Here is a 22,526-nt window from a genome sequence, read left to right on the forward strand (position 1 = left end):
ACCCTCATCACCTTACTCTTTTCTATGTTCACTTTCAACTTTCTACCTTTACACACTCTCCCAAACTCGTCCACTAACCTTTGCAACTTTTCTTTCGAATCTCCCATAAGCACGGTATCATGAGCAAAAGGTAACTGTGTCAATTCCCATTTTGTATTTGATTCCCCATAATTTAATCCCACCCCTCTCCCAAACACCCTAGCATTTACTTCTTTTACAACCCCATCTATAAATATATTAAACAACCATGGTGACATTACACATCCGTGTCTAAGACCTACTTTTACTGGGAAGTAGTCTCTCTCTCTCTCTTCTACACACCCTAACCTGAGCCTCACTATCCTCATAAAAACTTTACAGCATATAGTAACTTACTACCTATTCCATATACACTTGCAACATCTGCCACATTGCTCCCCTATTCACTATCATATGCCTTTTCTAAATCTATAAATGCAATGAAATTTCTATATCTGTTAAAAAACTTTAGTCACAACCTTAACACTCTTTAATGAATGCCTTTACTGGCTCTACCACTCACCTTTACCCTTCAGTCTTATATCTCTTAACATATTCCCTACATTTTCACAACATGGAGAAAATCCTTCGATTTACATGAAAGGTAATGTAAATTTTTAATTCACATACCTGTTGGCTGTAAGATTTATCTCACGTAAATACAATAACTCAGCCATATTAGTAGGCAAATCGGTGATGTGGTTTCCTTGTAAGTCAAGGAACTGCAAGCGTTGAAAATTTCCAATCCATAATGGGAGAGATGTAATCTTGTTTAGTCCCAGCATGATTTCTGATACATGCCTTGACAGCATTTCCATCCTGCAATAAAAATATTCCATATTATATTCATCCTTAACCCTTGCAGGGTCGACAGGCCCTCTCCCAAACTTGTTCTTAGGGTCGACAAATTTAAAAAAAAAATTATTTTTTCTTATGAAAAGATAGAGAATCTTTTCCCGATCATAATGACACCAAAAGTATGAAATTTGATGGAAAACTTACGGAATTATGCTCTCGCGAAGTTAGCAGTCTCGACGATGTTTATGCATCGGCGATTTTGCCCACTTTGAGCTCTATTTTCGGCCAATTCCAGTGTACTAGTTGACAAAAATCGTAACTATTTCACTAGAACTCTATTTTTTCTATCGAATGAGTACAAGAAACTACCCATTTACCAATTTCAACCATCCAGAATTTAGCAATTTTGCCAATTTCACACAAATTTCAAAAGATGCCAATTTCCAAATAGGGTCCAGAATAAACAAGAAAGACATTCATGGCACTAAAATAACATTTCCTCTGTTCATTAGTCACGTCCCCATGCCCCTCTTACATTCTCTTGCTTTCCACTTCGAATTTTTATTCTCACAAAAAATAGATTTACTGTTATGCAGACTACTGCATTAGTGTAGAAATGGTATAAATAATATCAGCACACTTGTGAAAGAATATTAGACTTGCCAGAATATTGGACGCGTAGCATGATTTGTTTACTTTTGAACTTTAGCAAAAATCGAAGATTCCTGCTACTTTGAGCTCAATTTCAAGGTACTTTTCATTGTAAAACCAATCAAAATCGTCTCAATTTCTGTAATATGTCTTCCATTCTATAAAATGAGACCAGGAAAACTAGAATATCATCATTAATACCATATGAAAATACAGTGCAAAGTCGCTGTTTTAAGCCAAAAACACGGTCCAAGTTTTTTTTCTCATTACGCACTGTGTGCTGCAGGATTTTTTTTATACTGTGCACACTGACCACATAGACCCATTCTTTCATATGTAGGCCTACCAGCTTTCTCTCACTAGATTTGAGGGCGCTAGAATTTAGGCATACTAGTACGTCAAAAACCCTGGTGCGTAAGCCGTACTAGCACGTCAGAAACCCTGAAAGGGTTAACAAGAGCAATATACTGTATTTTCAAGCTTGTGTGAGTGTTGGATAGGAGTGAAAGGAGATGAGTAATCTTTAATGGACATGCTGTTGGAGTGTGAGCAAGGTAACTTCTACGAAGGTGTTCAGTAAAGCCAGTCAGTCCTGGAGGTGGGAATGGCAGTGCCTGCCCTCTGAAGAAAGGGGTGGGGATGTTGCAGTTAGAGGGTAATTTGATTGTGATGTCAGCACACTTCTGGAAAGTCAGCAAGTGAATGAATGATGGTAAATGCTTTTTTTTCTTCTTTGTCTCATCTGCCTTGGAGGAAGATAGCTGTTGAGTCAAAATAAATAAATGGATAAATAAATATTTTTCACAATGGTAGTACTGCTAGTATATTTCTCTTTCTGTCTCAAACACAAAAGATAACAGGCACATCTTGCTATTTCTACTTACACTACACTACACATGCATGTACACATGTATACACACCCATCTGAGTTTTCTTCTATTTTTTTGTTCTTATTTATTTCCTTTCATCTCCATGGGGAAAGTGGAATAAGAATCCTTCCTTTGTAAGCCATGCATGTCATAAAAGCCAACTAAGATGCCAGGAGCAAGGGGCTAGTAACCCCTTCTCCTGTGTAAACTGCTAAATATAATAAGAAAAGCATTAAGTTGGGATATTTGAATGTGTATGGATGTAGAACAGATGATAAGAAGGAAATGATTGTAAATGTTATGAATGAAAAGAACCTGGAAGTCCTGGGAAATTTACTGGTAATTAACACCAAGGATGCATTAATACTTAATGTAGAGATGAAAGAAAGGTTTCAGTGTAAATGCTCTGACAGACCGAATTTGTGCTTCTTGGTACATATATAAGCTCTCTCTAGGTCAGGTGATAAGAATCGCTCTACCATGATGCTCATTAATTAAAAAATTATTCCACATTCCACTGGTGGTCTAAATACTGAAGATTTTACCTGTTTTTGAAACCTGAAATATGTTATAGAAAAATAGCTAGGGTATTTGATAAAAAAAAATAACTTACTTATCTGGAACTTGAGTCAGTTGATTTTTACTAAGGTCAACAGTTCTCACTTCAGCTTCAGCAGCATTTTCAAACAAGAGATCTGGAATTTCTGTTGCCTTCTCATTGTAACACATTGTCTGTGTATTCCTCATTTGGTACTTGTCTGGGATTGACCTATTTCCCAGAAGCAAATTGGTATCTGCTGAAGTATTCTCAAAGCCTAGATAAAAAAAAGTACAGAAATATGATTAATATACAGCATATAAAAAGAATAAAATATTAATTATCCATTGTACAATATGTATATATTTCCTTTCACACAATAAATGAATTGTATAAGGAGTCAAGTACTTAAAGTATACAGTCATGTACATAGACTTAAGTTTATATCCAGTGCAATGAAATTAACAGATTATGCCAGTCTTACCTGTAGTGATTCTGCTGTATTCACAAAAACCATGTAAAAAGTTTGTGCTGTATTAAGGTTAGCAAAAGGTGCAAAATGTATATCCAGCACCTCAAATCTCTCACACACATTTAGGGATAACATGTAGAGATGACTCATCAAAAAATAGCCAGAGAACGAGAACACTGCAGAAACAGCATCTTAATAAAATCCTTGATTAAGTTCTTTTACAGAGAAACACATAACAAGTGCAAGGGTTTCTCAAAGTACATTTGCAGACTTGTACAATTCAAACAACCTTTCCGAAATGAAACAGCTGGAAAGAAAACTGGGCTTCGATGATGCTGGAAGCTGGACAGGAAGCTCTTGAATGCCTCCCAGACAGACTCATACTGATGATGAGTTAGGGATTGGTGATGTTCAGGATAGAACAGGACCTCCTCTGGGAATATCTCCTCGAGTTGAAGAGTATCCTGAGAGCCATGTTGCCAGCCACAGCACCATAAAATGTAGTATCCACAACCTTTTACATGTGACAGTTGGAATGCCACTCCAGAAAGATAAAAAACAAAAACAAAACAAAAAATAAAAACAGCCAGTACTTCAGAACTGTCATGCATATATGGGGGTAAAAGAGGTTTTGTGTGCAAGAGGCTTGGACATGCAGCAGGCATGTGTGTGTGAGCATGTTAGATAGGAGTGAATGGGGAAATGGCTTTTGGGAACTGATGAGCTGTTGGAGTGTGAGCAGGGTAATATTCTGTGAAGGGATTCAGGGAAACCAGTTAGCCGAAACCATACCCCCGGCCGGGATTGAACCCGCGGTCATAGAGTCTCAAAACTCCAGCCCGTTTGTTTGCAATCGTGTCATTACGATTTCTTGAGTCAGTTAGCCGAACTTGAGTCCTAGAGGTGGGAAGTACAATATCTGCACTTTAAAGGAGGGGTTTGGGATATTGGCTGTTTGGAATGACATCTAAAGTGTCGAATCTAAGCGTCTCTGCAAAGACAATGATTATGTGTGAATGATAGTGAAAGTGTTGAACGATGATGAAAGTGTTTCTTTTATGGGTCACCCTACCTCGGTGGGAGACGGCCAACATCTTAAAAAAAAAAAAAATACATGGGAAATAGGGTGGAGATGAGAGAAACAGAGATCATATCCTAAAAAAGAAAAGTGCAGGACAGCCAAATCTCAATAGTTTCCCCAAAAAAAGAGCAAGACTGCAGCCAGTACAAGTGAGGACAGTTCTAAACAGTGAGTCTTAGGAGAAAGCCATGAAGTTTTATAAGCAGAAAAGAAAACATGTGAGAAACCCAGAGCTCCTCAGAATCCTTTGGGCAATTCCAATCCTCCACTGAACTTAAAATATTCCTGTAGAAGAAATATGCACTCAGACAGGTACATCCAAAATCTTATTAAGGAGGTCAGAATGGTTAACAAATAGTCCAGTAGTTTGGCTGCCAGCCTTCTGTTCTCAGCATGATGTCATATGACAGGCTTCCAGACATAGGTTGTGAGAGACCTAGGGGTCAGTCAACACCAAGGTGGCTCAGGGGCCCCCCTGGAAAAGAACAAGAGATCACACCTTCTTGAAAAGGCCTTCCAGTGACCATAGGCACAAAGGTCTTTTCACACCACCTGTTACAAGGTGCAGGTCAACAGGAGGATAAAAAGGCACTGTTGCAGGTATACTATTATTGCTGTTACAATGTTTTGTCTAGGACTAGACTATCAAGTCAAGCTTGAGAAAAGGTAACAGAAGAGACCCAAGGTGGGGTTATTGCTAAGGTCCAGGAGTTAAGTATGTGGAAAAGTCAAGAACATGAGATCAGGTAGGCAATGCAAGGGATGGGAAAGTCAGGGCCTCCTTGATATCTCTTTTTACCTCACCCCTGAACCTTTCCCACAGTGGACCTAAACCGTGGCCTCTCTTAAGACTGGCCTGTGTTTCTGCATGCTTTTTGTATAACTGATAAATTCCAGCCCTGGATCAAACACTGTAGCAATAATAAAGGTATCCTTGCAACCCTTTTTATGCACACTACCTACACAAAGGAGGTAATTTTCAAATGTCACCTGTACAGCCATTGTAAGGAGTCAGACCTAGGAATGCTTTCCTAGAAATCGTCTCCTCTGACATATCCCGGTCTACTTAAACACACTTCACAGAGCCAGGCAGTCACAAACTTGTGAGCCAAATGAAAGTACTAGCCTCAGGAATCCTTGAAGAACAGGACTGAATGCATATCCTGACAGTATCCTCTAAGCAGGCCTGGTGCTGGGCAGGCAAGGAACAGGCAGATAAATCATCCATCATAAGAGAGAGGGGGGCTAGATGTTGACATTAGTGTGAGCAGGCGATGACCGTAGCTCAAAGCTTTGATAGATTTCTGACGTCAGGCATAACAAGTGCACATCAACAAAGGAGCATTAATGAAGGAAATTCTGTACTGGGCATGAAGAGTATGATGAACCTTAATGAGGCTCAAAAGTGAATACTGAACGAATGTGGCATAACACATTCCAGATAGACCTGTAAGAGGCTCTTACAACAGAAAGCAACTTTTATTTCTATGTTAGTATTTTCAGGAAAATAACTCAAACAACAAATTTCTTTCAGTCACTAACCAGGAAAAGTATTAATGGGTGCTGATACTCTTGAGCGTAAATATTTAAGGAGCTGCACTGTGCCACGCTGGACAATGTCTCGACGAATGAGTCGCATGGGATTACCTTCTAATGGCATAGATTTCAAGTGGGGTAAAAGCCCAATATGATATGGCAGCCTGTAAAGCAAAATTTATTATTATATCATAAATTCAATGCCGTACAAAAAAACAATTATGTCAAAAGTTTATTGTTTTACATATATGTATGTGCAATTATACCAGACAAATACCCTAACAAAAAAAATTGATTGTATTAAATATAAAGATCCTCCTAAATAAGTTTAACCCTTTCAGGGTCGAGAGGCCCTCTCCTAAACTTGTTCTCAGGGTCGAAAATTTTTCGGAAAAAAAAAAATTATTTTTTCTTATGAAAAGATAGAGAATCTTTTCCCGATCATAATGACACTGAAAGTATGAAATCTGATGAAAAACTTACAGAATTATGCTCTCGCAAAGTTAGTGGTCTCGGCGATGTTTACGCATCGGTGATTTCGCCCATTTTGAGCCCTATTTTCGGCGAATTCCAATGTACTAGTCAACAATCATCATAGCTATTTCGCTAGAACTCTATTTTTTCTATCGAACAAGTCCAAGAAACCACCCATTTACCGATTTCAACTATCCAATAAAGTGGTCAGAAATTAGCAATTTTGCCAATTTCACACAAACTTCAAAAGATGCCAATTTCCAAATTGTGTCCAGAATAAGCAAGACAGACATTCCTGGCACTAAAATAATATTTCCTCTGTTCATTAGTCATGTCCCCAGGCCCCTCTTACATTTCTTTTGCTTTCCACTTTGAATTTTTATTCTCACAAAAAACAGAAGATTTACTGTTATGCAGACTACTGCATTAGTGTAGAAATGGTATAAATAATATCAGCACACTTGTGAAAGAATATTAGACTCACCAGTTGACGTGTATTGGACGCGTGGCATGATTTGTTTACTTTTAAACTTCGGCAAAAATCGAAAATTTCTGCTACTTTGAGCTCAATTTCAAGGTACTATTCATTGTGAAATCAATCAAAGTCATCTCAATTTCTCTACTATGTCTTCCATTCTATAAAATGAGACCAAGAAAACTAGAATACAACCATAAATACCATACGAAAGTAGAGTGCATAGTCGCTGTTTTCAAGCAAAAACACAGTTTTTTTTCTCATTACGCACTGTGTGCTGCAGGATTTTTTTTATACTGCTCACACTGACCACATAGACCCATTCTTTCATATGTAGGCCTACCAGCTTTCTCTTGCTAGATTTGAAGGTGCTAGAATTTAGGCGTACTAGTACATCAATAACCCTGGTGCGTAAGCTGTACTAGTAGGTCGGAAACCCTGAAAGGGTTAAACACATAACACAAATACACCAAATGCTTCCAACTGTTTCTCACACTTAACCTCCTTATTCTTATATCCCAGCATCTAACTCATTCACTAATTTCCTCAAAAAATGTTTTATGTACCACTAAATCACTAATTAGCTCGTAACTCACTAGTATATGCATTATTAACCCAGGCACACCCTACATAATTCAATGGCTCATGGACATACTACATCTCTCACCAATTCATACACTACCTAACTAAATCATTCACCAGATCATACACTAAATCATTCACGAGGTCATACACTAAATCATTCACCAGGTCATACATTAAATTACTCACTGGTTTGTACATTAACCAAATCATTCACCAGTTCATACACTAATTAGCAGTCACTCACCAGTTCATAAACTAACACTCACTCACCAATGCAATACTAAATTACCTACCATTTCATACACTAAGTCCCTCACCAATTAATACACTTAACTGAATCCCTCCTAGCACAACTTAAAACATCTTTTGCAACTTGATCTCTTCTGGCAACAGTTTTATAGATTTTCAATTACATTAAATGCTTAAAACATTATAATTATTGAACAATTTGTTAATAGTATAAAATATTGCAAATTAATATAAAGATACATGATACAGTATCAATTATTTTTATGATAAACTTAATTTTCTTTATTTACCACACTGGATGCTTCTCGTCAAGGTAGGCGACCCAGAGAAGACAAGATATTCACCAGCATTCATTCAATGGCTGTCTTGCTAAAACTGTAATAGCTGCCATAGAACTCAAAGACATAATACTGTACACAAAAATCTCAATGATATGCCCTATGTCCAACTCAACCTGTGTAAAAGCTCAATACATATAAGGACCTAAAATCTGGAACTCCTTGCCTAAAGATTCCAGAAGTTCCATATCAATCAACCACATCAAAGCTACTGTTAAAAAGCACCTTCTTACTTTAATATGAGCTTGACTTTTCTTTTTTTTAACAACTTGCTATATTCCACCAAGGCAGGGTGACCTAAACAGAAAAACAAAAGTTTTCTTTCTAAATTTAGTAATTTATACAGAAGGGGTTACTAGCCCCTTGCTCCCAGCATTTTAGTTGCCTCTTGCGACACGCATGGCTTATGGAGGAAGAATTTTGTTCCGCTTCCCCACAGAGATAAGAGGAAATAAATAGGAACAAGAACTAGTAAGGAAATAGAAGAAAACCCAGAGGGGTGTGTGTACACGTATATATGTGCTTGTCTATGCATGTGCAGTATGACCTAAGGGCAAGCAGAAGTAGCAAGATGTACCTGAAACCTTGACAATAATTATCTCATCATATTTAATATCACTTCATGTAACTAGCTTAATTCTTACTGTAATTTTTATTAGAAGTTTTTTAATTACTAAATACTTTAAATATTGTATACTGTAAGTATTCTTATTTTCATGTAACTTGCTAGGACTCTACCTGTCCATATACAATGAGTAATTTTCACTGATGCCAAAAGCAAGGGACTAGTAACCTCTTCTCCTGTATAAATTACTAAACGTAAAAAAAGAAAAGACTTTTCTTGTTCTTTAAGGGTCACCCTGCTTTGGTGGAATATGGCTGGTTTGTCAAAAAAAAAAAATACTAATAATAATAGTAACAATATTAATACTACTACTAATAATAATACAGCCTCTCCTCACTAACGATGGAATTCTGTTCCTAATACCGCGTCAATAAACGAATTAATCGATATACGAGAAGTACAATGCCTGCACTTTAAAGGAGGGGTTTGGGATATTGGCAGTTTGGAGGGATATGTTGTGTATCTTTATATGTTTATGCTTCTAGACTGTTGTATTCTGAGCACCTCTGCAAAAACAGTGATAATGTGCGAGTGTGGTGAAAGTGTTGAATGATGATGAAAGTATTTTCTTTTTGGGGATTTTCTTTCTTTTTTGGGTCACCCTGCCTCGGTGGGAGACGGCCGACTTGTTGAAAAAAAAAAAAAAAAAAAAAAAAAAAACGAGGAGCATACTATAACGGTAGTGGGTTTATGTTACTCATTTTTTATATTGCTTTAATGTCATTTCGTGTGCCATTTATAACATTTTTAGTATATTTTTAAAGGTTTATACAGTAGTTGACTATATACTGTAATAAACAGAATAGAACAATCGGCTCTAATATATATAATTTAGGTATGCATACTGGTCAGAAAGCCTGTTGTAAGTCTGAGTCATCAGTAAACGAGTACGTCACCAAGTGACGAGAGGCTGTAATAATAATAGTAACAATAATAATAATTCTCCATAGGGAAATGGAACGGAATTCTTCCTCCGTAAGCCATGCATGTTGTAAGAGGCGAGTAAAATGCCGGGAGCAAGAGGCTAATAACCCCTTCTCCTGTATAAAATACTAAATTTAAAATAAGAAACTTTCATTTCTTTTTGGGGCACTCTGCCTCGGTGGGATACAGCCAGTTTGTTGAAAGGAGAAAAAGAAATTACTGAATTAATTCTACTGTGAACATCATTAATGTTTCATATACATAAATGTAAAAAACTATCTCATTTTTTTTTTCAACAAGTCGGCCATCTCTCACCGAGGCAGGGTGACCCAAAAAAGAAAGAAAATCCCCAAAAAGAAAATACTTTCATCATCATTCAACACTTTCACCTCACTCATACATAATCATTGTTTTGCAGAGGGGCAGAGATACAACAGTTCAGAAGCCTATATAAAGATATATAATTATCCCTCCAAACTGCCAATATCCCAAACCCCTCCTTGAAAGTGCAGGCATTACACTTCCCATTTCCAGTACTCAAGTCTGGCTATATAAAAATAACTTGTTTCCCTGAATCCCTTCATTAAATATTGCCCTGCTCACACTCCAACAGCTTGTCTGGTCCCAAAAACCATTCATCTCCATTCACTCCTATCTAACACACTCATGCACTCTTGCTGCAAGTCCAAGCCCCTCGCCCACAGAACCTCCTTTACCCCCTCCCTCCAACCTTTTCGAGGACAATCCCTACCCCACCTTCCTTCCACTACAGATTTATACATTCTCCATGTCATTCTACACACTTTGATCCATTATCTCTAAATGACCAAACCACCTCAACAACCCCTCTTCAGCCCTCTGACTAATACTTTTAGCAACTCCACACCTTTTCCTAATTTCCACACTGAATTTTCTGCATAACATTTACACCACACACTGCCCTTAGACAGGACATCTCCACTGCCTCCAACCGCCTTCTCGCTGCAGCATTTACAACCCAAGCTTCACACCCATATAAGAGAGTTGGTACCACTATGCTTTCATACATTCCCTTCTTTGCTTCATCAATTATCGTTAACCTCATCCTTCATAAACCCATCCGCTGACATGTCAACTCCCAAATATCTGAAAATATTCACTTCTTCCATACTCCCTCTCTCCAATGTGATATCCAATTTTTCTTTATCTAAATCATTTGATACCCTCATCACCTTACTCTTTTCTATGTTCACTTTCAACTTTCTACTTTTATACTCTCCCAAACTCATCCACTAACCTTTGCAATTTTCTTTAGAATCTCCCATAAGCACAGTATTATCAGCAAAAACTGTGTCATTTCCCATTTAGTATTTGATTCCCCATAATTTAATCCCACCCCTCTCCCCAACACCCTAGTATTTACTTCTTTTACAATCCCATCTATAAATATATTAAACAACCATGGTGACATTACACATCCCTGTCTAAGACCTACTTTTACCGGGAAGTAGTCTCCCTCTCTTTTACACACTCTAACCTGAGCCTCACTATACTCATAAAAACTCCTTACAGCATATAGTAACTTACTACCTATTCTTTATACTTGCAGCATCTGCCACAATGCTCCCCTATCCACTATCATATGCCTTTTCTAAATCCATAAATGCAATGAAAACTTCCCTACATTTATCTAAATACTGTTCACATATATGCTTCAATGTAAACACTTGATCTACACATCCCCTACCCACTCTAAAGCCTCCTTGCTCATCTGAAATCCTACTCTGTCTTAAATCTAATTCTTTCAATAATAGCCCTACCGTACACTTTTCCTGGTAAACTTATTCAGTAAACTTATTCCCTTATGATTTTTACAATCTCTTTTGTCCCCCTTCCCTTTATATAAAGGAACTATAGAAGCTCTCTGCCAATCCCTAGGTACCTTCCCCTCTTTTATGCATTTATTAAACAAAAATATCAATCACTCCAACACTATATTCCCCCATGCTTTACCCCCTTTCATACTACGGAATGCCTCACGCACCTCCCCCACACTCATATCCTGCTCTTCACTCCTAAAAGATGTTAAACCTCCCTGACTAGTGCATGAAATTACCACCTCCCTTTCTTCATCTACATTTAAAAGTTCCTCAAAATATTCTAGCCATCTACCCAATACCTCCCTCTCCCCATCTACTAACTCCCCTACTCTGTTTTTAACTGACAAATCCATTTGTTCCTTAGGCTTTCTTAACTTGTTTATCTCACTTCAAAAATTTCTTATTTTCATCAAAATTTCTTGACAGTGCCTCTCCCACTCAATCATCTGCTCTCCTTTGGCACTCTCTTCATCTTTCTTTTACTCTCCATATACTCTGCTCTTCTTATAACACTTGTGCTTCGTAAAAACCTCTCATAAGCTACCTTTTTCTCTTTTATCACACCCTTTACTTCATCATTCCGCCAATCACTCCTCTTTCCTCCTGCACCCACCCTCCTATAGCCACAAACTTCTGCCCCACATTCTAATACTGCATTTTTAAAACTATTCCAACCCTCTTCAATGCCCCCCCCCCCCAATACTCATACTTGCACTAGCCCACCTTTCTGCCAATAGTTGCTTGTATCTCATCCTAACTTCCTCCTCCCTTAGTTTATACACTTTCACCTCTCTCTCTTACTTCTTGTTGCCATTTTCCTTTTGTCCCATCTACCTCTTACTCTAACTGTAGCTACAACTAAATAATGATCCGATATATTAGTTGCTCCTCTATAAACATGTACATCCTGATGCCCCCCATCAACCTTTTATCCACCCATACATAATCTAACAAACTACTTTCATTACGTGCTATATCATACCTTGTATACTTATTTATCCTCTTTTTCATAAAATATGTATTACTTATTACCAAACCTCTTTCTACACATAGCTTAATTAAAGGCTCCCCATTGTCATTTACCCCTGGCACCCCAAATTTACCTACTACTCACTCCACAACATTTTTACCCACTTTAGCATTGAAATACCCAACCACAAGTACTCTCACACTTGGTTCAAAACTCCCCACGCATTCACTTGACATTTTCCAAACTCTCTCTCTCTCTCGTCTACACTTCTCTCTTCTCCAGATGCATAAAAGCTTACTATAACCCACTTTTCACATCCAACCCTTATTTTACTCCACATAATCCTTGAATTTATACATTTATATTCCCTCTTTTCCTGCCATATCTTATCCTTCAACATTATTGCTACTCCTTCTTTAGCTCTAACTCTATTTAAAACCCCTGACCTAATCCCATTTATTTCTCCCCACTGAAACTCTCCCACCCCCTTCAGCTTTGTTTCACTTAAAGCCAGAACATCTAGCTTCTCATTCATAACATCCACAATCATCTCTTTCTTATCATTCACACAACATCCACACACATTTAAACATCCCACTTTGACGGTTTTCTTCTTTTTCATTTTAGTAAGCAATACAGGAAAAGGGGTTACTAGCCCATTGTTCCCGGCATTTTAGTTGACTATTACAATACGCATGGCTTACGGAGGAAAGATTCTTATTCCACTTCCCCATGGATATAAAAGAAAAAGCAATAAGAACAAGAACTATTAAGATAAAATCAAAGAAAACTCAGATGAGTGTGTATACATAAATGTGTACATGTATGCATAGTGTGACCTAAGTTTAAGTAGAAGTAGCAAGACGTACCTGAAATTTTGCATGTTTATGAGACAGAAAGAAGACACCAGCAATCCTACCATCATGCAAAACAATTACAGGCTTTCGTTTTACACTCGGCAGGACGGTAGTACTTCCCTGGGTGGTTGCTGTCTACTAACCTACTCATTATGTTCTGTAGTAATACAGAAAACTAGTTTGATGCTTATTGTAATTTTAGTAAAAGTTTATTTTGAATTAATAGAATAATCGTAATATAGTACATATAATCTAGGAATTGTTATTCCTATGTAACTTATGATTTTATACACTTCATGCACATACAGTATGTTTAACATTCATGTAATTTACTTCTAGACATAAGTTAGGTTTAAGTTTGCTGAAACTGCTCTGCATAACTAAGGGGTTTTCCATATTAGAGATGTAACGTCATTGAGTTTTGTACAAACTATGTATCGCATGGAAATAAATAACTGATGGATAGACTGAAAGAACCCTGCAAACCACATCCCCACTCACCCTTCAGAATACAAGCACTGCACATCAAACTCTTGATTTAACAGACCAATAGAGGAGAGTGGGGAGCTGGTAATGGTGTTTATGGTGAATAAAGAACAGTATTTTGCCGCAATCATAACCATAAGATAATTCCATAACCAACAGACTTACTTTGTTGTTTCCAAATCAAATAATCCAGTGGATTTTATCCCATATTTCCAAGGTCTGTTAAAATGAGCTTACTATACGTCCCACCTCCAGAATTCGAGTCTAGCTAACCAGTTTCTCTTACGTGGACAAATTATTATTGGTGATATCAAGCCGCTCTAGACCTTGAAGAAGTGTGATTTGGTCTGGCAGGTCATCAATCTGATTGTCACGTAGATCAAGAACGCTAATAGTAGTCAAGTAGCTCAGTTGCTCAGCATCCAACTCCTGCAGAAGATATGACAATAGCAGCTGGTTCATAAGAAATAATTAAAATATATCTACAGGTATGTATCAGCTTTACTCCATTCTCAACATATACACCGTAGAAGATGCGAGAAGAGTCTCAGAACACAATCCAGTACATGCATTACAAACTTAACAAGTTAAATACTACACATAATTTAACTTCTGTGCATGCATTAGTACTTAATGGATATTTATGGTACATTATGTAAACATGCATGTTGTGCATGCATCTGTTTGATTAAGTGTGTAATTACGTATTTGAAGGTAATATGATGGTACTATATATGCACACTATAAAGGAAACTACGATTTTTACTTGCAAAAAAAAAAAAATGATGTCTTTTGGTACTTAGTAATTGAAGATTATGAGAGATGACATATTAAAAAATGGTGTCTAGGGAAAACATTATTGATGAGGTACAAGAGCATGAAGTCAGGGAGGACAAAACAACAGAGACCATACATGGCTGTTTGGGAAGAGGACGTTGATAATGTCCAAGAGCCCAGTGTGGGGTCAAGGACACAACTACAGTTGGGATACATGGGTGTCTGGGGAAGATGATGATAATGATGATGAAGTACAAGGGTATAAAAAGTGGTGGGACATGAACACACACAGGATTTGTGGGAAAAGGTAACTAGAATTTTATAACTTCTTTAGATCAAGGGTCTCTCACTCCTTTAGTTAGCAAGCCGCATTTAAGTTAGGAATGTTTCACTGGAGCTGCATCTGAATTTTCAGTAACAATTTACCATGGGTGTGACCTACACAAGGCTACCTGATGTGGTGGTAGACATGGAAACAATTGTTCAGCCAGTGAGGAAGGTGGGAGAGAAGGGGTAAAGTGAATCTTCACCACTTCAGCTTCAATATTGATGGATGGGAGAGCATCGCTAATGAAATAAAAAACAGAATAAAATGTAATGGGATGCTGCAGTTTTGCACTAATATTTTAATTTAAGCTCATTTTTACATGTTTAACTGAAAGTTTTAATTAAATTTATGAGCAGTAGGGAGGCATCAAACAGAAGGACACATACAATATGGGTAACAAACAAAATTACAGTATTCCAAACATTTATACAGTATTAATCTTTATCAACTAATTTTGAGCAATTATGATGTGTTTAATTCCAAGTAAATATATTTCAGCCATCAACACAATTAAGAGGTGTCTCTGGACCTGTTATGACCCCTGACCTCTGTCCCTGTACAACAGCACATCTTACCAGAAAACAAAGGTAAAAATTAATTTTCAGGATTGTTTCTTTGCCTTTACTCAATTTTTAGTCCACTTCTTCAATGAAGAAGTGTGTCCACAAAAGTTTTTGTACAAATGTGTTATAAATAAATTGGGGAATGGGTTTTAATATTATGAAAATGAAGGAGTGAGTTAGATAAGTATGGGAGTGATATTTGGTGATGTAGTAATGAGTTTAAGGAGGATGTATTAGATGCTTGTATGAGTGGGAGGGGTGTGGAAGTAGGTCCTGAAGTTGGAGCTCAATCCCCCTTAAACACAGCTATCAGTAGTTGCATAGCAGGACCAAGAAGTTGAACCTCAACAGTATCAAACTATACTATGAACTTTAGCCCATCCCCATTTAAACAGCAGTCCCAAAAGGTAGAGCTCAAACCTATCAAACAGCTTAACAGCAGCCCTAAAAGCTGGCAACAAACCTACCTAAAAAAAAGCTTGGTAGTGGGCCCCCAAACCTGAAGCTGAACCATCTTAAAACAGTTTGGTAGCAGGTCAATAAATAATAGTTCAACTCTCTTACTCAGCTTAATAACTGGCCCCAAAGCTGGAGCTCCTAATCTCTAAGATGTCAAAGAACAGCATGGGAAATTCAGAAAGTTGTTTGGCAACCAGAATGAAATTGTGACTAGTGGTGAGAGTTACACTATTTGGTTTGCATCATGATCTTGGCAGTTAAGAGAAATTATAACAAAAATAAGAATGTAAAAAATCAAATAAAAATCACTTGATAATATTCTACATCCTAATTTTTATTAAGAGTTTAAGCCAGAGAAATGATTCATTGCATTTGGTATGGCTCCACATACATTAAAAAAAAAAAAAATCTAAATTGCCAAATAGGTTGCTACACTGGCCATTAACAAGCCTGAGCTTCATTTTACTAAGACAGTTAGAGGTCAACCTTGAAAGGCCTTCAAAATTATTTCATAGAAATCACAGTTTGAGAAAAAAAAAACATAAAAAGTAAAATCCATGAACCACTAGTATCTCCCTTCTAATGCCAATAGTAATTACCATTATAAAGGCCACTCTAAAAGATGTACAGCCTTAATTGCACTGAAAAACTGTTGTGGGCTGAATGTGTCCTACTGGTCATATGTTTGAGACCACTGTCCTAGAGTTTCCAAAATGTGATCAAACTTTCTTTTTTTGTCTTACCTTAATGTAATTATTTCCTAGGTGTAACTCCTTCAAAGAAGCACAGCTGTGCAATGGAGGAAGTACTTGAATATTATTGTGTCTAAGATAAAGTTGCTCTAATTTTCGCAGGTTGCCAATGGAGTCCGGTAGACGTGCCAGCTGGTTGTGGGTCAGATCAAGTTGACCGAGAGCTGAAGAAAAATTCATTTCATATTTTAATACTATTACAGATTAATAAAAGGGCAAGGATTCTGATTCTAGTGTTCATACAGCTCTTTATAGTTTTTTAACACGTCGGCTGTTTCCCACCGAGGCATTGTCACTCTAAAAGAAAAAATTATCAATTAAATTTCACTTATTCATGAGTTGATAACCTTTTTTAAACAACAAAATGATGACAACTTAAAATGACTGATAAATTATTTCTTATTTCTAATAATGAAGTAATACAAACGTTATTATCATAGTCCAAGAGATAGGGAAAGGGTAGCAATGCCAGCATAGATAAAAATAGGTTATTTTATGGCCACATAAAATGTAAGAACAATGGTCCTTATGTTAAAAATTAAAGCTTATTTATATTGGCAAGTGTGTTTACAAGAAAATAAAACTAATACTGAATGATAATTCTAACTGCTATTATTTTTTAACATACTGACCATCTCCCACCAAGATAGGGTGACTTGAAAAAGAAAAGGTTCATAGCCCCTTGCTCCAGGTATTTTAGTCGCCTCTTATGACACGCATGGCTAATAGAGAAAGGATTCTTCTGTTTTTTTTTTCCATTTCCCCATGGAGATGACAGGAAATAAGAACAAGAACCATTAAGAAAATAGAAAATGTGTTGTGTGACCTAAGTGTAAGTAGAAGTAGCAAGATGTATCTGTTATCTTCCACGTTTATGAGATATAAAGAAATGACATCAGCAGCCCTACCATTCTTCTTCTTTCAACAAACTGGCTGTATCCCACTGAGGCGGGGTGACCTAATAAGAAAAACTGAAGTTTCTCTTTTTAATTTTAGTAATGTATACAGGAGAAGGGGTTACTAGCTACTTGCTCCCGGCATTTTAGTCGCCTCTTACGACACACATGGCTTATGGAGGAAGAATTCTGTTTTACTTCCCCATGGCAATAAGAAAAAATAAACAAGAACAAGAATTATTTTATTATTATCACACTGGCCGATTCCCACCAAGGCAGGGTGGCCCGAAAAAGAAAAACTTTCACCATCATTCACTCCATCACTGTCTTGCCAGAAGGGTGCTTTACACTACAGTTTTTAAACTGCAACATTAACACCCCTCCTTCAGAGTGCAGGCACTGTACTTCCCATCTCCAGGACTCAAGTCCAGCCTGCCGGTTTCCCTGAACCCCTTCATAAATGTTACTTTGCTCACACTCCAACAGCACGTCAAGTATTAAAAACCATTCGTCTCCATTCACTCCTATCAAACACGCTCACGCACGCCTGCTGGAAGTCCAAGCCCCTCGCACACAAAACCTCCTTTACCCCCCTCCCTCCAACCTTTCCTAGGCCGACCCCTACCCCGCCTTCCTTCCACTACAGACTGATACACTCTTGAAGTCAGTCTGTTTCGCTCCATTCTCTCTACATGTCCGAACCACCTCAACAACCCTTCCTCAGCCCTCTGGACAACAGTTTTGGTAATCCCGCACCTCCTCCTAACTTCCAAACTACGAATTCTCTGCATTATATTCACACCACACATTGCCCTCAGACACGACATCTCCACTGCCTCCAGCCTTCTCCTCGCTGCAACATTCATCACCCATGCTTCACACTCATATAAGAGTGTTGGCAAAACTATACTCTCATACATTCCCCTCTTTGCCTCCAAGGACAAAGTTCTTTGTCTCCACAGACTCCTAAGTGCACCACTCACCCTTTTCCCCTCATCAATTCTATGATTCACCTCATCCTTCATAGACCCATCCGCTGACACGTCCACTCCCAAATATCTGAATACATTCACCTCCTCCATACTCTCTCCCTCCAATCTGATATCCAATCTTTCATCACCTAATATTTTTGTTATCCTCATAACCTTACTCTTTCCTGTATTCACTTTAAATTTTCTTCTCTTGCACACCCTACCAAATTCATCCACCAATCTCTGCAACTTCTCTTCAGAATCTCCCAAGAGCACAGTGTCATCAGCAAAGAGCAACTGTGACAACTCCCACTTTATGTGTGATTCTTTATCTTTTAACTCCACGCCTCTTGTCAAGACCCTCGCATTTACTTCTCTTACAACCCCATCTATAAATATATTAAACAACCACGGTGACATCACACATCCTTGTCTAAGGCCTACTTTTACTGGGAAATAATTTCCCTCTTTCCTATGTACTCTAACTTGAGCCTCACTATCCTCGTACAAACTCTTCACTGCTTTCAGTAACCTACCTCCTACACCATACACCTGCAACATCTGCCACATTGCCCCCCTATCCACCCTGTCATACGCCTTTTCCAAATCCATAAATGCCACAAAGACCTCTTTAGCCTTATCTAAATACTGTTCACTTATATGTTTCACTGTAAACACCTGGTCCACACACCCCCTACCTTTCCTAAAGCCTCCTTGTTCATCTGCTATCCTATTCTCAGTCTTACTTTTAATTCTTTCAATAATAACTACCATACACTTTACCAGGTATACTCAACAGACTTATCCCCCTATAATTTTTGCACTCTCTTTTGTCCCCTTTGCCTTTATACAAAGGAACTATGCATGTTCTCTGCCAATCCCTAGGTACCTTACCCTCTTCCATACATTTATTAAATAATTGCACCAACCACTCCAAAACTATATCCCCACCTGCTTTTAACATTTCTATCTTTATCCCATCAATCCCGGCTGCCTTACCCCCTTTCATTTTACCTACTGCCTCACGAACTTCCCCCACACTCACAACTGGCTCTTCCTCACTCCTACAAGATGTTATTCCTCCTTGCCCTATACACAAAATCACAGCTTCCCTATCTTCATTAACATTTAACAATTCCTCAAAATATTCCCTCCATCTTCCCAATACCTCTAACTCTCCATTTAATAACTCTCCTCTCCTATTTTTAACTGACAAATCCATTTGTTCTCTAGGCTCTCTTAACTTGTTAATCTCACTCCAAAACTTTTTCTTATTTTTAACAAAATTTGTTGATAACATCTCACCCACTCTCTCATTTGCTCTCTTTTTACATTGCTTCACCACTCTCTTAACCTCTCTCTTTTTTTCCATATACTCTTCCCTCCTTGCATCACTTCTACTTTGTAAAAACTTGTCATATGCTAACTTTTTCTCCCTTACTACTCTCTTTACATCATTCCACTAATCGCTCCTCTTCCCTCCCGCACCCACTTTCCTGTAACCACAAACTTCTGCTGAACACTCTAACACTACATTTTTAAACCTACCCCATACCTCTTCGACCCCATTGCCTATGCTCTCATTAGCCCATCTATCCTCCAATAGCTGTTTATATCTTTCCCTAACTGCCTCCTCTTTTAGTTTATAAACCTTCACCTCTCTCTTCCCTGATGCTTCTATTCTCCTTGTATCCCATCTACCTTTTACTCTCAGTGTAGCTACAACTAGAAAGTGATCTGATATATCTGTGGCCCCTCTATAAACATGTACATCCTGAAGTCTACTCAACAGTCTTTTATCTACCAATACATAATCCAACAAACTACTGTCATTTCACCCTACATCATATCTTGTATGCTTATTTATCCTCTTTTTCTTAAAATATGTATTACCTATAACTAAACCCCTTTCTATACAAAGTTCAATCAAAGGGCTCCCTTTAGCATTTAGGTCCCCTACCACAATTACTCTCTCACTTGGATCAAAGGCTCCTATACATTCACTTAACATCTCCCAAAATCTCTCTCTCTCCTCTGCATTCCTCTCTTCTCCAGGTGCATACACGCTTATTATGACCCACTTTTCGCATCCAACCTTTACTTTAATCCACATAATTCTTGCATTTACACATTCATATTCTCTTTTCTCCTTCCATAACTGATCATTCAACATTACTGCAACCCCTTCCTTTGCTCTAACTCTCTCAGATACTCCAGATTTAATCCCATTTATTTCCCCCCACCGAAACTCCCCTACCCCCTTCAGCTTTGTTTCGCTTAGGGCCAGGACATCCAACTTCTTTTTATTCATAACATCAGCAATCATCTGTTTCTTGTCATCTGCACTACATCCACGCATATTCAAGCATCCCAGTTTTATAAAGTTTTTCTTCTTCTCTTTTTTAGTAAATGTCTACAGGAGAAGGGGTTACTAGCCCATAGCTCCCGGCATTTTAGTCGCCTCATACGACACGCATGGCTTACGGAGGAAAGATTCTTTTCCACTTCCCCATGGACAATAGAAGAAATAAAGAAGAACAAGAGCTATGTAGAAAAAGGAGAAAAACCTAGATGTATGTATATATATATGCATGTGCATGTCTGTGAAGTGTGACCAAAGTGTAAGTTGGAGTAGCAAGATATCCCTGTTATCTAGCGTGTTTATGAGGCAGAAAAAGACACCAGCAATCCTACCATCATGCAAAACAGTTACAGGTTTCTGTTTCACAGTCATCTGGCAGGACGGTAGTACTTCCCTGGGTGGTTGCTGTCTACCAACCTACTACCTATATGAACAAGAACTAGTAAGAAAATGGAAGAAAACCTAGAGGGAGTGTGTGTATATATATGCTTGTACATGTATGTGTAATGTGACCTAAGTGTAAGTAGAAGTAGCAAGACGTACCTGAAATCTTGCATGTTTACGAGACGGAAAAAAGACACCAGCAATCCTACCATCATGTAAAACAATTACAGACTTTCGTTTTACACTTGGGTGGTTGCTCTCTACCAATCTACTACCTAATTATTATTATTATTATTATTATTATTATATTATTTTATTATTATTCTCCATGGGGAAGTGGAACAGAATTCTTCCTCCGAAAGCCATGTGTGTGTTGTACGAGGTGACTAAAATGCTAGGAGCAAGGGGCTAGTAACCCCTTCTCATTTTTTCTTGTGTAAATTACTAAATTTAAAAAGAAAAACTTTGGTTTTTCTTTTTAATCTTTAAACTGTCCAAACGTAGATCTACGTTTGCTCGCGTAGTGCTCCAAACGTAGATCTACTTTTTTTTTTTTTACATTCTTTCTTATGGAGAAAATCAAACATAGATCTATGTTTGGAAAGTTTAAAGGCTAAAAAGAAATTTTTGTATTTTTTTTTAGGTCACCCTGCCTCAGTGGGATACGGCTGGTTTGTTGAAAAACAAAAATTATCATTTCAGCATTATTATCATTATAATTATTAACAAGGTCTTTCCTCACATAATTTATGTACAGAACTGTATATGATTGACTTACCAAAGCAGTCTCCTATTTCAGGTGGAAGTTCTTTTAACTGGTTCTCAGAGGCATTAAACTTGGTAAGCTTCTGTAAGTAACCTATACTCAAAGGAAGCTCTGTCAAGGAATTATGTGAAACATCCTGAAACAAATAAACAGAATAAGAAAAATTAGCATACCATATTTTAAGAAGATGCTCATCAATATTGTTAAGGAAAAATTTTGCTATATGTACTGACAGCACACAACAAATAAGATTTTTTTTTTTTTAACACACTGGCCACCTCCCACCAAGGCAAGATGACCCCTAAAAAAGGAAACACTTTCACCATCATTCACACTATCCAAAACCCCTCCTTTAAAGTGCAGGCATTGCATATGCCACCTTCACGATTCAAGTCTAGTTAACCGGTTTTCCTGAATCCCTTCACAAAATATTACCCCACTCTCACTCCAACAGCTGAAGTCC

At 37.7% G+C, this 22,526-nt stretch overlaps 1 protein-coding gene and 1 long non-coding RNA gene across 11 annotated transcripts in view; one reads left to right on the forward strand and one right to left on the reverse strand.

Annotated features, from left to right (window-relative positions):
- The window catches only part of LOC128697460 (leucine-rich repeat-containing protein 40), a 75,703-nt gene that overhangs the window by 8,968 nt on the left and 44,209 nt on the right, over positions 1 to 22,526 (reverse strand). For all 10 annotated transcript variants that reach the window (XM_053789148.2, XM_053789152.2, XM_053789156.2 and 7 more), the window contains 6 exons: positions 22,076 to 22,199; positions 16,676 to 16,848; positions 14,092 to 14,234; positions 5,970 to 6,127; positions 2,950 to 3,151; positions 649 to 837 (listed from right to left, as the gene is read on the reverse strand). In XM_053789148.2, coding sequence (XP_053645123.1) covers positions 649 to 837; positions 2,950 to 3,151; positions 5,970 to 6,127; positions 14,092 to 14,234; positions 16,676 to 16,848; positions 22,076 to 22,199 — 989 coding nt within the window. The remainder of the gene's footprint in view (positions 1 to 648; positions 838 to 2,949; positions 3,152 to 5,969; positions 6,128 to 14,091; positions 14,235 to 16,675; positions 16,849 to 22,075; positions 22,200 to 22,526) is intronic.
- Positions 14,276 to 17,006, forward strand: LOC138853968 (uncharacterized). The gene is made up of 3 exons (XR_011393149.1): positions 14,276 to 14,293; positions 15,409 to 15,497; positions 16,787 to 17,006. It is a non-coding gene; the product is annotated as an uncharacterized lncRNA (long non-coding RNA).

Source organism: Cherax quadricarinatus, chromosome 44 (assembly GCF_038502225.1).
Source record: "Cherax quadricarinatus isolate ZL_2023a chromosome 44, ASM3850222v1, whole genome shotgun sequence".
Taxonomy (NCBI): domain Eukaryota; kingdom Metazoa; phylum Arthropoda; class Malacostraca; order Decapoda; family Parastacidae; genus Cherax; species Cherax quadricarinatus.